We start from the raw sequence: 16,215 nt of genomic DNA, 5'->3' as shown, positions 1-16,215 counted from the left end.
ACAGACCATGCATATCATAAGTGTGCGCTAGCGAGGACGTTGACTAGCTGTGCCAGCTTCATCCGTGAGCCAGTTTTCTGGCAGTGCGACAGAAGACAACGTAGATGTCAACCAGGAATTCGATTTTTTCAGCTACTTATGTCAGCGCATCCAGAGGTCGGGTTTTACGTGCGAGTTGTAAGCTACCATTTCTTAAAAAAAGATTTGAAGAAATTTAAAAGCCTTATTGGTGTTTTGATGAAAGTCAATAACATAAAACTTACGTCAAGATTTTTGCCAAGAAGATGAGGTATTTTAGTTGTTAAGACATTTGAAGTACGTACTAACAGGCTTATGTTACGAGCAAGATCAGTACAGCTGTGCACACAGCTGGTTTCGCCGTTGTCTTATCTGAAAGACATCACCCTCCTATGCAGGATCCACAAAGAGGACCTGACCAGGATTACGACGAAGACGAAGGTTCAAGCAACCTCGGTGATTTCCCAGATTCCTATCCCACCAGTGGGACCAAATCTACCGGATTTGGCGATCACGTCGTCAACAATGACAAAACTACTGACCGTACCAGTACACGAAGTCCTAAAGGACCGACAGGAGATACACCAACAACCGTTGAAGCCACCACGATTTCGGCAACGACGGTTCAATCAGAAATTACTCTAAGCATGGCTCCGACCACAACCTCGACTACGACCACATCTTCGACTTCTACCACAACTTCGACGTCTAAAGTGAGGGTGCTAAACCCATGTACAACAAACGAGTGTAATATCCAAAGTGCCAGTCTAACGGGGCAGCTGAAATTCACCGCGGACCCGTGCGACAATTTTTATGAATTCGTGTGCGGCAACTACCACAGCGACACAGAGGATAATGCCTACACTAAGGTAAGCATTTTTAACATTTGGTCTCATACTCTGTTTTCGCTCGGTAGAGCCTGCCATTTCACAGTACCCTTACCGAGCGTTAAGGTGCCGCCCTCTCACTCACCAATGCCGCTTCCCAGATTCGTGTGACAGTTTCCTGCAGCAAGGCTGTGTCTGTGCCTACTAAACTCTTGGCTTGTCTGTCTATACATCCAGTGTATAGTTGGCTGGGCGAATTGGCAACAGGTATTCAGAAAAGGAAAAGTAGCCCGTTAAGTGTGCTATGGAAGTAAACGCAAATAAATAGACGGAAATAGCGGATGTCACCTCGGGTTCTGCAGGAGTTCAGCTCTGCAGTAATTGTTCTCGGCAATTCGTGGTAATTGGTAATAACAAACCGTACTTCTGCAGACATAGGGTGCGTTAAGTCAGATGCATGCCACCACGCTAGCCGAAGCAGAACACTCCATCTAGGTCAGGGATCACCGGACCAAAGCGGTTCAAACTACAGCATAGTATGTTCTTCTGTACAACTTAACAAGTACAAAGTGCGGTAAAACGCATTTTACGCGGTAGAACGCGTAAAAGGGTATTTTAAGATTCAAAATTACGGCTTTCGATAACAAATGTTCAGACATCACCCTGTCTGTCCAGCATAGACGTGACCACAACGCCTTAAGATGGGGTGGACAGCATACACATGGTATTAGAAAACACATCAACCAGAGGTGGAGGAAAAGCTCCAGTCCACCAGCCATTGTTTCAACAAGAGGATTGTCTTCCTGCGCGCAAATGCGGCCCTCTTGTCGAGAGAGACTAGTGGACTGAGGCTCCCCTGCCGCCTCTGGTTCATCTTGCGTTGTATAACAAGAAAATCTTCCCTGCGCTACCTCTACTGTGAAACCATTGCGTATGAAATTGGCACAGTTTGATGATGCATTGCGCTCTCTCCAATGGGAGGCTTTGCCGTTTTTTCCACACTTCTTTGAGCCTAAGAGCCGTTCTAGCGAACGTTTAAAAAATATTATCAGAGTCGACTAGTTTAAAAAATATTTAAGAAGGAATTCTATTAAGAAGTTTTATAGCCGTTCTTAATCTTAACAATGAAGAAAAGCGAACTAAAATGTAGGATCCCGCTGCCTGGCATCAATCGCCAGCTTCCAAATGCGAGCCAGTGATCTTACCGGGCCGCTAACGAACAGTGACTGAAACGTGTTGTAACGACACCTCCTAAACAGTCGTATAATTTCAAACGTTTTAATTTCAGACTCATTAAGCGACACAGTCAGCGCATATCAATTTTTTTTCTCTGTGAGTCGGCATCTCTAGCCTGGCTGTCATTTTGTGTGGACGTTGAGGTTTAATTTTTGCTCAGTAGGAACCATACAGCTGTTTTCTTTTCGCGCTATTGGCATGTAAACAGCGCGTGAAATATTATAACGTTGTTTTATGTGCAAGACAATGACTATGCATTGCAGCTTCAGGCCTGGCTGTAACACTAGCGTGTCCCAATTTAAAACACCATCATTGTGTAAAGACAGCTGTTAAAGAGTATTTGACAGCCTAGAAAACCACTATTGTTAAATGGTAGAAAGGCGCTCTGAAGACCACCATCTGTGCCCTTGTTCTCCTGACCTTGCCTTTCTTTGGTCCTTTCGGTGAACAACGACCATGGCTGTCATTTGTAGTTGTATAAGTGGGCTAAATAAAGTAAATATAAATTTTGAGTACGTTCATTTTGAGTGTTTCGAAACTACGTGTGGAGGTTGCAGGCAACGAAGCATATCCCACCAAGCTCATAGTCTCTGCTGCTTCACAAATTTCTGAATGACGCCGGAGGCGGCTCCTTTCCTTTTGGACATTCAGCGAAAACTCGGAGCATAAAATTTGTTACTGGAGTATCGCTTTTGTTGTATAGTGTCAATGGCTGAACCGTGAAATCTTCAAATGTGGTATGCCGTATATAGTCCCAGATTATTAAAACATGCTATTCAATTTCAGGCAGAGGCCGCAATACACAGTGCCACATTTGACGCCATATACAACAACGAGGTGCCAGCCAGGAGCCAGAGTGCCTGGGAGAAAAGTGCAGGGCTTGTCAAGGCCTGCTTCAGGCACATCACCAACAAATACGACGAGGTCAGTGTGTAAGCATTGTCGAGGAGGCTGCAGCGCACAAAATAAGGTCATCATCACCAGTCTGACTACACCAACTGCAGGGCAAAGGCCTCTCCCATGTCTCTCCAATTAACCCTGTCCTTTGTCAGTTGCCGCCACTGTATCCACGCAAACTTCTTAATCTCATCCGCCCACCTAACTTTCTGCCGTCCCATGCTACGTTTGCTTTCTCTTGGAATCCACTCCGTTACCCTTAAGGACCAGCGGTTATCTTGCCTTCGCATTACATGCCCTGCCCAAGCCCATTTCTTCCTAAGGTATAAGGTATAAATAAGGTATAAAGCGGCATCTCATGGAACGCGCATGAGTTATAGCAAGCACGGGTGGTTAAATATATTTACTGAACCTTTTCGTTCAAAAATTCAGAAGACGGCTTTTGTTGTCTTTTTCATGACAAACCTGAGAGTAATATCACAGCGATAGTAAAATGCAGGTGTTATGGGTTATTTCTGCGACTGAATAATGCAGTAAGGTCTGTATTTTTGAACAGTGAGCGCAAAATGCCGTCTCACTTCTAAGCCAGGGATCACAAGTCTCTCCGAATCCAAAGTCGGTCGCATTGTCGAAAGGTTTGTTGAGAAATTGCTGTCTGAAACTCTTTGCAGAACTTTTGTGATGCTAGCCACACGTTTGGAATCGGCTATACTAAGGGCTGGATATTCGCTGCAATGGCACTTTGCTTTCACGCCCAAGAGTTTAACGGTGGGATCTTGTTCCAGTCGGCGCTTCAGCTGCGGTCGTTGTCATTGATTCATTATAATCGGGCTGGCGCTGCACTTTTCGCCGGTGACGCGTCTGTCTACAACTTCAGAGAGAGTTTTACCTGAGTGCGCATCCAAGGCACTGACAGGAGTACCCTGATGACGCAGTGGTTAGAGTCTTGTATACACTTGGCATGACGTCACTACAGCTTGAACGAATCAGAGACCTCAGAAGGGTCGCATTAGGGATGAATTTCCGATTCTGAGAAGCAATGAACGGCGTCTAGTGCTCATGTGAATGATGATGTTACGATTCTGTGAACTAGTATACATTTTGTCGCATGAATTTACCCGTACGTGGCTAGGATATCTTTTAGTGGTCACATAACTTTGTTACAATACCCAGCGAACGGTGCCTCCCATACACATTGCGCTGCTGTACCACCCATCGATGCCGGCCATTGTCACAGGCATAATATCAGCGTTCGATAATATAAATATAGAACTTATGCCGCTCCTCTCTATGCCATCAGATCACTTGGAGTATTGTTTTAGCAGTGTGCGACTGCTCCAAGCGGCGATGAATAGGTTGCCACATACTTGATTACCGAAGCCTGCCTGCACGCCAGCTGCTGCTGACAGGATGTGGACGGTCGAATTTATTTTTTTTTCAGCATATAGAGAGAGAAAGAAGCTGGTACGAGAGTGGTTGTATTGTTCACAAACCCAGTCGCATTTAGATACAGCTACAATTCCTTTAAGGTTCACGCGAGGATAGCACCTAACCATTTTTATGCAGTCAAAATGCGATAAAATTTATTTCGATTCAACGACAGACAGACAGCTCTAAGGTCTGTCTGTCGCGGAACCCAAATAAATAAAGCTGTAAACATTGGTAACTTAACGGACAGCGGTTGATGATACGTTCTCTCCTGTTCAGTGCAAGAACTTAATTCCTACTCTTTATGATTACCACGAGACCTAGGACTTCTAGCTAGTATCTCTTCTTCAATCTTATTCCCCATGTTCTATCTCGAAGTGGAAACGAGCAGCACTTGAAGATTACTGATTGCAAAAGTGTTTTCGTTGTCTAACACGTACTCTAATGTGATCAAAAGGACACGGAGCACAAATTCAGATTGGATTGTATGAATAAATTTGAATATTCTATTTACAAACAGACCACTGTAATTAGATAGTAGAACTTTCATAACCTTCAAAATACATTTGTTGTCAGAACCCTCTGCGTTCTGTAGTGAACTGCGGTGAGTCCACACAGTGTATCGGAAGCAGATCTGACAGGATATATGATACACTGCAATTCACTTCAGATCGATGAACACTCAGTCTTTTCCAGTGTAGAGGTCACGAGTTCGAATAGACTCATGTAAGAATTCTTCAACGAAATTTTATCAGCAATAAATTTTTTCTTTTTTTACGCTGGACAAGCTTAAAAGTTCCCAGAGAGAGCTTTAGAACCAATTTTCACTGAAAAAAAAAATAGTTTTCCAAGGTGTCGCTTTGAGTGGGTCGAAAGCGGAAAGTGGAATTCTGAAGGTCCTCGACGCCGCGCGGCCCATTCCAGTACAAAGCCCTCACGACAATCTGTTGTGGCTGTATAGAGCCGCTGTCATGCAATGAAACGTTATTTACGTGCAAGCACACAGCCTTCGTGCGTTGCGCGTTTGTGAAGCGTGCAAAATTGGGAAAATTTACGTGAACACTGGAGCAGCCCCGAGACTGCAGCTGATCTCTAAAACCGCTTCGAAGTACAGAGGTTCCTTGTCCGCATGCAGGCGCTACTATGCTTTTGAGCTCATATCAGACCAGTGAGTTTCCAGCTCACTTTTATATAACCGAATTTTATGCAGGTGAATGCCCTGAAGTCGTGGCTCGTCGATATGAACCTCGACGTGACGAATTTGGGTGCTGCCTGGAGGGTTAATCCCGTGGACATGGCGGTGCGCCTCGCTCTCGACCTGGGTGTCCCTGTTCTTTTTGACTTCGCCCTCTCCGACATCGGCTTCATCGAAGGAAAACGAGCCATGAAAGTATGGCCATTGCTTCTCTCTTTTTGTGCGTGTGCCCTTAGATACCCGCACTAAACACCTTGATAAGTTTTTCAAAAAAAAAATGAAGGAGTACGCCTGTGTCCTAATTTTTGGCAAGATAGGCACAGATTCAGGTACTTCGATGAAGTATTGCCTGCTTTTAGCCGCCGCGGTGGCTCAGTGGTTATGGCGCTCGGCTGCTGACCCGAAATACGCGGGTATGATGCCGGCCGTGATAGAGGAATTTCGATGGAGGTGAAATTCTAGAGCCGCGTGTACTGTGCTATGTGAGTGCACGTTAAAGGACCCCCGGTGGTCGAAATTTCCGGAGCCCTTCACTACGGCGTCTTTCATAGCCTGAATCGTTCGGGACGTTAAATCCGTTAAACTAAACTCTGTCTGCTTTTGTCAGAAGCCTTCCAGCGAGATTTAGCAAAATAGATAGTATAGATTGACAGCCTCACACAGACATAATGCGCTCTATGAAGGAATGTGGCAGCGATGTAATCATGAAAATCCTTTTAAACGTTACCTTAAGGTCACAAATTTGGGCACACAACAGCTGGGTAAAAAAAAAAGTATGCTCAATTTGCGTAGTTAGTCCGAAGGCGACTTCGGTGCTATAGCAACTCGGTTTTCACATCAGTCCCGGTTTTCTGATCCAGTGTTCATTGGTGAAGTTTGTTCGATAGGTATAATGAGTAATTTGGTCACTCCCTAAGTTATATTCATAGAACCCTGGGTGTCCTCATACTACTCCCGACGCAGTGATGTAGCGTACAAGTGATGCGCCGCTGCCTTCTATGGCAGGTGCTACAATCGGTGGGACTTGGGTTGCCCAGATTGCACTCCCGAAGAAGCCCTACGCGATTAATTGAGCTGCCACCCTGTACGGAGGGTGGGTTGATATGTATAAACATACGCCAACCTGGACAGGTTACCCACCTACCGGTGAACAGGCCAACAGCCTGCTACAAAGCAGGCATCAGACAAACAGACAGGCAGAGAAACAAGCACACAAAGGGATGTAAATAAAGGGCTCATTATACATAGAGGGCAGGCCTCAGTCAGGTTCGTCTAGCGCCTTCTGCCTGCTCATCTTTGGTTTGCATATGTTTTGTGAACCAAAAATAAAATAAAAAAAGATATTACGCAAAACATGATCCGCTAGTTTAATTACCCATGATACGTGCAATTAATAATGGCAACTCGAGTGCTGAAGCCTGCCTGCAAATAATCCTCACTTTTGAAGTCTGGAGTTAAATTACAAGTCTCTGCAGAGGGTGTGAAAACAGAAAAAAACGCCTACAGCTATTTATGCCACATGCACGCGTTGTTAAAATACATTCCTAAACGATGGTAACGGCATGCCGCTGTGTTGTGGCAGAGATAAGAATATGAAAAAAAAGGGGTGCTCATGTAATGCGTTTCTGAATCCCACTGCAGTTCCGGATCAGCGAAATTCGTGAAGCGTGGCACAACAAACTCCAGGCAATGACGAAATGGCCCGGCACCCTGAACTTCTACCGCGAGCAGTTGTCGATCTACCCCGGCTACGACCCCAGCAGCCACAAGAACCTTCCAACATTGTTGCATAATTACGACCAAATACGTGAGCGCATTTCTTAAACAGCTCATTGCTAAAGATCACGCACCATGTATTTTTGATGCCACGAGAGGGTTTCGAATCGGAGAAAGCAGATCGTACTTAAACAAAACCAGGAAACTTGCCTTCTTTTCTTGTCGCGAATAAAAAAATGAAACGCTGAAACGTAAGGCGCTGCCGTTAACCTGGCGGTGCAAATCGAAGTAATCATTTTAAGGAAGGTCGAATACTTGACCAACGCTATAGATGCGCTGGACCACTGGCTTTTGCTTGCATCATAGACCCTGTTGTCCTCACGCTAGACAATAGTGGGCATTTCTTCGCCGCAGGTCTCTGAACAGGTGCATACTCCGAAGGTGTTCAGACATATTCCGATAGTAGTCAGGCTGAATTTTATGCGTGCCTCTATTTACGGTTGGTCCCCAATCACAACCAATGAATCACGCACACATGCAAAGAAGTAACTCGGTCGTCATGATACCCCGCACTCTAAATCTTAACCAGCTGATATGCACAAATTGAAGTCTTGACCTCGGCTGACTATGAGGTATCCGAGAGATAGAATCGTCCCGCAAAAAGTACAGCATCCTAATCATTACCTGTTCGTAACTCGGTCCACATACGTATAAGAGAATTTCCCTGTGCAGCCTACTAAAATTCCTGGCCCTCCACATACACACGCACACTTCATTTTTCTGTTCTGTTTTCTGTTGACATTAGAGTCGTAATCTTATCCTAGCACCCGCTGAACAAAAGGAGTCAGCGCTGCAAATGTTGCTATTACAGTATCCACGCGAAGGCCTCAAGGCTGGATTATTTGTATTGTGAAAACGCTGCTTCTGGGTGCAGCTTTAAAGAAAGAGACGCGTGCCCAAGCGGCACCACTTAAATCATAAAGCTGAGTACAAGGAAAGGATGGCGTCCTGCGAAATGATGTTACTTCAGTCTCCACAATGGACTGGAAGCCGCGTTCTTTATGGGGCTGTCATACCGCGATTTAAATACGTCGGCTGAGTGTCGATCGGCCACTCATCATTCTACCAGAATCGGGAGGAGAATTCGCACCTGGTGCAGTCCGTGGACGCGACCTCACACTGACGCGTTCATGAGGTGATGTAAACTCTGCATTTCACACGCTGGATGCAAGGAATAACTCGCTGGACAAGCATAACAGACGGCACAGGAGGTAAGCTATCAACTCGAGAATTGAGGGAATAGCAACGCCGCCTACCTTAGATGCGTATGCCAGGCTCTGGCGCAAGTAATCGCTCGTTCGTGTTTGGTAAACGTTTTACGTTTTTTTACCGTGTGTCTGAAAAAAAAAACACAAATATGAAGCCTCTTTTAACTGGAGCAAGCCCGATGTCTTGACGCCGAACATGCTCGACATGAAGTTTTTTTTTTTTTTTTTTACACGAAATCGCAGAGAGCAATGCCACTACACCGTCGATAAACTGAGGGCTTACAGCAGAGGTTCGAGAAGACAAGCCCTGCACAGAACTACACTTAACATCTGAGAAAATCTGAATAAGCAGACATTTCAAATACTCGCCTCAAAGAATCCATAATTAACACAATATGGTGTGTGTTAGACGTTTAGTTGGGTAGGAGCAACACTATTTTCATTTCCAATAGCGATAGTGATATCTGGCTTAAATAACGAAAGCTTCTAGAAATTTTCAAGTGTTTTTGACGCTGTGCGATGATAAGACTTCAATATTATAGATATTTTGCAAAGAACCACTGAGAAGCGGGAACTGTTGCCGCATTTCAGGATATTCTTGTGCTCTCGTAACCGGCAGAAACATGCAACAGGTAAACCGGATTGAAAATACACGTCCTTCTCTTCTTTACCTTGTTTCTTTGAGGTTCACATGATTTGGCGCTCGATCACGCTGCAGACAGCCCCTTCTGAATGACAATGAATGGGCTACACACTCAGTGTTTTCAGACCACAGAAGCTAAATTTTATATAAAAAGTCGCCTGTACAACAATGCACTGCCCACTAAACACTCACCTATTCTTCTGATGCTGACTGAGCCTGGAGCTGAGTTTTAAAGATTTATTCTAAGCCGGGGTTCGTCTGCTTTGTTACCCGAAAGCTAGCTACGAAGCTAATCTGGTGACTGTTGAATTTCATGCTCAAGAGGGGCGCCGCAATTCTTCCAATATGGTGGTGTTAGGTAGAACTTATTGAGAAACGAGTCTACCAGGAGCTCACTTATTTTTGAGTTACACGGTTGACTCTCGCTTCTCTGCCTACATCGGCTGAACGGTATAAAGAAATGAAAGGTATGCAAGCAATCACTAGTATCTCAAAGCGTCCACAGTTAGATGGGAGAAGTAGACTACCATTCTTCTTAATGCAATTTAAACTCAGCATCTACGGCCGATAGTGAATAAAACGACTAGTGAATAAAATAGAAAAGTAAAACAGCATTTTGGAGTGTTTTGCCCTACATGTAATGAAGAGACAGCAACTGGCCGGCTCCTGTCACGGAAAAGAACAAGACAAGTGCTTGGCAGTCACTGTCACTTGTCCCTCTATATTGTGTCATGTGGCCCTCGTTCCTATCTACGAATATTTTAACGCATGCGACTATAACTACCAGTATAGACATCTAATTGTATGTACAGATGCAAATGGAGAACGAGGACGCTTTATACCGCGCACTGTTCTGTTGTAGCAACCACCCCTTGTGCACTCAGTTTATACGTAAGGACCGGAAGTATGTCAATTAGGTAAGCGCCGGGCTGAGCGGGAGATTTCTTACTGCAGATTTCTTAGCCCCGGAGTTGCAGCGTTATGCTACAACACAACCTCATAATTAGTACGGGAATATTCAACGTCCATGGCATACATAAGGTACGGCAGGCTAACTACACTTTAATCACGATGTCTTTTTTTTTTAATCAACAGATTTTTGTCCGATTCTAGCCCTCTAAGATGAGAAGTGTAAGACAGCCGTATAAGTACTCAGAAACATTTTGTCAGTTTGCTTGACAGGGAAAAAAAATTACTGGAAAAGTGAAGCTGAAGTGCTGTGACTTAGTTCAGCATTTTTTTTTTTTGCCTGCTACAAATGGAATTCCACGCTTATGTTCTGTACGGTAATCCTTACCACTGAAAGAACGGGTTTCTGTTTCCATGTTATTTTATCAACTTCATATTTTTTTCAAAGACATCAGTGTTTATAGTGTGCTAAGAAGTTAACTTATATTTTGCTGTCGTCCGCCACTTTTTAATACACACCAACTGGAACACTTTCAATGTTCCCTGCTGACAAAGCTGTAGCGCAATGGGCCCAGACTTTATGACCAAAGTTATGTGGATAGGATTTAATTAGGGCGGCTCGAATTTGGAATACCAAGCAGCAAAATACTAACTACCAATCAATCCCAACAGAACCAAAGGGGTATTTTACTTCGATATTTTGCCAAACGGGGCAAAAATGTGCCCGGCAGTGATAAAAATGGCCCAACCACAAAATTTCCTAACATCCCGCACGCGGCAAACAGACCAGCACGGCGTAGCTATTGCGCTCCTCGCCGCATCGCATGAAAATAACAAGTAACATTGGTTTAGAGAAAAGGCCTTGTCACATTATATCTTGGATGGAGATCTGGGCTCTAGTACACAGAACTTCATAATTCGTCGACGAACTTCCATTCACCCCTTGTTTATGAGCAATGTGGTAGAAACTAGCCAGTTCGGATGAGAGGATGCCGGTGCGTTCATGCTCTCTCTTTAAACGATCAACGATCGGGTTCTTTTATCCGACTGATCTTGTTTTCCAGCAGGGGCAGTTAATACATGCGGGCATATTTTATAATAGTTGTAACGGCCTTTATTGACAGTTGTGAAGGCCGGTTAGAGCGGGCAAGGGCAGGTCCGGTCCCGGAACAGTTCACGCTCTCGTCTCGCGCCGCGCGTCGGCTCTGCTGCTTCAGCTGCCGATCGTCGTCTTCTCGTCTCGCGCCTCGCCTCGGTTCTGCTGCTCTGTCTGCTGATCATCTTCCTCTTTACATAGTATTCAATTTAAAGATACCTTTGAGGTGAATGGCCAAAACTAAGTTTCTTTGTTTACTGCTGCGCTCCTCCTGAATGCTTAGTTAATGATTCCTGAAAACTCTAGACTGTTTACTGCGTTGATCAGAACATCTAAAAATGAGCTTTTTGTGGCATTTCTTTTTTCTTTTGCAGTTATCAGCGGAGTTGAAAGGCACGTTAATGGGGGCACCCCGTTCATCACTGGGGCTCTCAAAGATATGGACGTTGGAAAGCAACCACACATCACATCAGGTCAGCGCTCGTTCTCAGAACTCATGGCTTTTCTTTTTCGTGCAAACGAACGGCCTCTCCACAGGCGCGAATAATGAGCACTTTCTCGCGGTGTCTACCTACAGACGGGCTCCCGCGTAAAGATGCTGGAGCGTGTACTTCGATGTTAGCGAGCAGCATTCAATCCTAATACAAATCCATGCTATGCATATGCAATACTGTACTGTTTTGAAGGTTTGCATGAAGAAATTATCTTGTGCCATAAGAGTGCAGCGCAAAAAAAACTTCAGTGTAACTTCTGTGTTATGTGTCTTTTTTTGTGCTGCCATCTTACGTCTCAAGTGTGAGCCAGCTCACTCAAACACAAATTTTAAAAGAAAAGAAAATCGTCTAACAGCATGCTTAGTGGCCCAAATCAAGAAGACCAGCCATTTTTAACCGCTTGCACTCGTGAGACGTGGTTGTGAAAACGCTTCAAAATAGCCGCATTTTGTAGCTATTCATGTGCTAGTCTTAACATTTGTGATGCTAATGTCTCTAATTAGTGCGGATAAGTTTTCACTTTATTTATTACAGTGTTTTCTCTTAGATAAGTTGTGATGTAAAATAATTTGTGTAATTTGTTACATGTAAACAGAAACAAATGTGTAGCGGATGGGTTCGTGTTTTTCGTGCGCAGTTCATCCATCGCTGCTTTTTAGGAAACCGAAATATTTCACTCTTCGTCATGCAACCGGTTATTCTTATTTGGCTTGTAACTTTGTAGCTTTAAAATTTTGTAACGTGATCTATGCCAGAGTTTACTGTTGCCTTAAGGGGGATGACGCGTTGTCAAGCTCTGTTCGAACAGCTTTTTCTGCATCCTACATTTTCGCCTCTTGTGGTTAATAGGTATTCTAGTTCTGAATCTGAGTACACGGTACTCAAGAACATAGCTAGACAGTCAGATGCGTGCAGAGTACCGCTTTGGAAAGAGGGGCTTTTAACGTCCCTCTAGACAAGGGAGCAGCCAAAGCCAGTATGATGTTTAGTATGTGCTTGTAGCTTGACCTAAAGCATTAAGTTTGTGAGCCGAGATTCGGAGGCTTTTGATAAGCCTATAGTGACCGTCAACCATTACTAATTTGTTCAATATCAAATTGAAACTCTATAGAAGCTCCCCCAGCTAACTGTGCTTCTCTTCGTGCGGAACTACTACCACCGGAGCCTTTGCTGACTTCTGTGACACTTGAGGCTTTCACCATTCGAGAGCACTCCCGCATTTATTTTGTAAAATACCCTCGGCATAATTCCAGAGCGCTGTAGTTCTCCCTGCAGCCCTTGTAGCATTCTTCTTCCACAAATTATTATAACATCATTGTTGCGATATATTTCCAAGCTTACTGCTTGAAGATTGGGACGAGCAAGGTCACCCATAGTACTAAGTCACTTGCTGCGAAGCATTTCATACACTGCCGGCACAGCACCCAGAGCGATCAACAGTTATTCTTATATGTATCGGCTCATATTAACAGAGGTGGCGGTGGTTGAATACAACTGTTTTTTTTTCTAGTGAAATTCTGAACACAATCGGGAAAGCCATAAGATTCCTTCTTGATGAAAAAATATTCATCCGCTAATGGTTTTCTTGTCACTTAAACAAGAAGCTAATGAACATCGATGCCTTTGCGTTAAAATACAGTGAAGCATTTTATCAAACTGATTTCTTTTGCTGCCGTAAATCGTAAGTGGAATAACAAAGGATGCCGCGGCCAATAACCCAGGTTTTCCATCTGCTCTTTAAATTTAAGTCTACGATACGTTCATAACAAACAGGAGTAAACAGAGAGAAAGCTGTCGTTTAGCACCTTCCGTTATAGAAATTGTTGTGCGTTAGAGGACAGCACACTCCTTTTTTTCCCTACAATATAGGCGTGTTCATGTTTAGAGTGTAGCGTAAATCCGAAGGCGCGTTAAGGACTCGCGCGTTTGTCCAACTTTTGTCTACTATATACTCATAACGTGAATACGTACCAATATGCCGCACATTCAGTGACTGTGAAATATATTTTTGGCACAAAGAGCCGGGTTACTCAGTAAATGGCGCTCTCTCTCAAAGTCAGTACTGTCAGAATAATAACGAGGACACTTACGATGAAAATACAGCAGAAAATGAAGTAACTGCTTTTGTCTATGCAGTCCAGTGGGCAGCATCGGTGACAAAATACACTTATGGGACGTACGAAGCCAGCGACAAAGTCATCTTCCAGAAAGAGCTGCTCCAAGATTTTGCAAATATTCTGGCCGACAACGGCTGGGGCAACAACGGAATGCGGGCGGTGTTGGCGTGGGGCCTGTTCGAGGCTCTTCTCCCGTACACGCGGCTGAACGAGCTTGCCGGAGGAAAGGAGGCTAAGGCTTTTTGCTTTGACCAGGTCCTGCAGATCATGGAGCTCCCCATTACTGCCAAATACATGAGAACTGGTAGGTTCATAGCCTGTTCCGTGAAATTTGCCCGCGACATGCACACACGAGGCTCAGAATGGCGTTATTGCCATAATATATTTAGCCCTTGTGAGAGAAAATATAATAGACGGTTGTTTTCATATTGCCTCTGGTGATAAGGCCACTATAGAAACGCAGTTCGGTACACTTGGAGGTACAGAGAAGAGGCTAATAGTGCACAGCTTCAATATCGCCAGGAATTCGATACCGTGATCCCACAGTGGATGTTAAGGTAACGAAAGTCTGTGAAGCTTCTTAAAACACAATATTGTAGAAGGCTCTCTATTATTCACTTACTTTATAATACATATTTAATTCTTGTACGTGTGGTAGATGCACGACGTGAGAAATCATGATATTCAGAGGAAGTAGGTGTTGAAAGCATTCAAATGGTCCCACATTAATTTTGTCAGCTGCAGCACGTAGCGAATAGGATTGAGTGATTGAGATTGGTTGGAAGTAATTAAAGAAATGCAATGAATCTCAGTCTTAAAGCGGGCCTAGAGTTGTAATTTAAGTGTATTAGAGAACACCAGAGTTAAGGGTATATGGAAGAACAGTGCTACAATTATGTAAGACGTTTTAAGCACACGATCTCAAGGTGTCATTATGAGCGGGGCTAGCTACTAATTCTCGGCCTACTGCTGTATTAACTATAACACGAAAAAGAGCCATAATTTGACGACTAACAATTGGTGACTTCCGCATTGTCGAATTATCACTGTGCTCCGTGAATTTTCTTAACGCTCCGAGAAGCACTTGAGAAAGTGAAGAAATGAAAGCTCCATGAGCGTGGGAAACTAAAAACATCAAGGAGCTCTTCATAAAAGATATCCTGGAATACTTTAGATTATTTCAAAAGCACGATTCATTTAACCTTGTAGTTTCGAACCGAGATTTTCTTGAGCCTCTTACTGGGCAAACTGACGCTCCTCTTTTCTTTCACATGCGGCATCTCGGTTGGCAAGCCTAAGTAACCGGTGGCATGTCATGAACTTATCTTCTATCGGGTTTTGAAATTAGAGGATTCAGCTTTCCCGCGATGGCTACCGATTATCATGCACCTGCTGTCTGCGCGCCGCAGTTGTCAGCCAGAGCGCGCTGAACAAAGCGACGGACATGTTTACCAAGGTCCACGCCGCTTTCAGAGCGGCCTTGGAGGCATCGAAGTGGCTCAGGGGTCCAGCGCGTGACACTGCTCTAAGGAAGATGCAAAAACTGAAGGGCCACATAGGTAGCCCCGGCCAGAAGCTCGACGAAAACTACATAAACCAATACTACGGTGAGTGGGACGCCACGAGTTTGGATTCTGTTCATTAAGCTGTGAAACGCGTACCTCAGGTGGATCATACAATATGAGAGGAGAATAAAATGTGGTCTGCGTTCGTAGCACACAGCGGATGCCAAGGAAATTAAGATGGTTTGGTTTGGTTTATGGGGTTTAACGTCCCAAAGCGACTAAGGCTATGAGAGACGCCGTAGTGGAGGGCTCCGGAAATTTCGACCACCTGGGGTTCTTTAACGTGCACTGACATCGCACAGTACACGGGCCTCTAGAATTTCTCCTCCAAAGAAATTCAACCGCCGCTGCCGGGATCGAACCCGCGTCTTTCGGGTCAGCAGCCGAGCACCATAACCACTGAGCCACCGCGGCGGCTAGGAAATTAAGAGCATCAACACCCAACACACTTCCGTTAAGACTTTCTTTTTTTGTTTTGGGTTTTTCTTATGCATACCCATATCAATATACTCTAACAGTAAAGCGTAAGTTCTCAACACAATACCGTTTGCCAAGACGACGGGTGCAGAACTAAATTGCGTCTTTGCGAAAAATTACTTTCTCGTGCTTGTTTATAACATGAGCGAAGCAATGTAATCTTCCAATTGTAGGTGTTTATTTTTCCCAGAGGAATATAGAGTACCCAGGTAGTGCAAAATTGTGCAAAACCGCAACCAGCGTAAAACGATGAGCATCAATACTCTGGTGATTTCATTGGACCTACCGACACGCATAAAACACGCATAAAACATGCTTAAAACACGCAT

General features: G+C 44.3%; 1 protein-coding gene across 1 annotated transcript; it reads left to right on the top strand.

Moving 5' to 3' along the window:
- Positions 1-665: 665 nt before the first annotated feature.
- LOC149371127 (uncharacterized) lies at positions 666-15,489 on the top strand. Its single transcript, XM_089579373.1, has 7 exons — positions 666-887; positions 2,868-3,005; positions 5,617-5,796; positions 7,243-7,408; positions 11,608-11,706; positions 13,864-14,148; positions 15,254-15,489. Exons 1-7 carry the CDS (start codon positions 666-668, stop codon positions 15,487-15,489), a joined length of 1,326 nt encoding a protein of 441 aa, XP_089435499.1.
- The last annotated feature ends 726 nt before the right edge of the window (positions 15,490-16,215 follow it).

This window comes from Amblyomma mixtum, chromosome 1 (genome assembly GCF_055824585.1).
Source record: "Amblyomma mixtum isolate Tamu chromosome 1, ASM5582458v1, whole genome shotgun sequence".
In the NCBI taxonomy this organism is placed as follows: Eukaryota; Metazoa; Arthropoda; class Arachnida; order Ixodida; family Ixodidae; genus Amblyomma; species Amblyomma mixtum.
Note: the sequence above shows the minus strand (reverse complement) of the source record. Positions and strands in the feature narration are given on the sequence as shown.

Excerpts from the sequence above, each read along its gene's own strand:
- LOC149371127 (XM_089579373.1), top strand. The coding sequence starts at position 666 with ATGGCTCCGACCACAACCTCGACTACGACCACATCTTCGACTTCTACC. Across the intron at positions 3,006-5,616 it reads TCACCAACAAATACGACGAG|GTGAATGCCCTGAAGTCGTG; the intron begins GTCAGTGTGTAA and ends AATTTTATGCAG. Across the intron at positions 14,149-15,253 it reads TGCCAAATACATGAGAACTG|TTGTCAGCCAGAGCGCGCTG; the intron begins GTAGGTTCATAG and ends TGCGCGCCGCAG.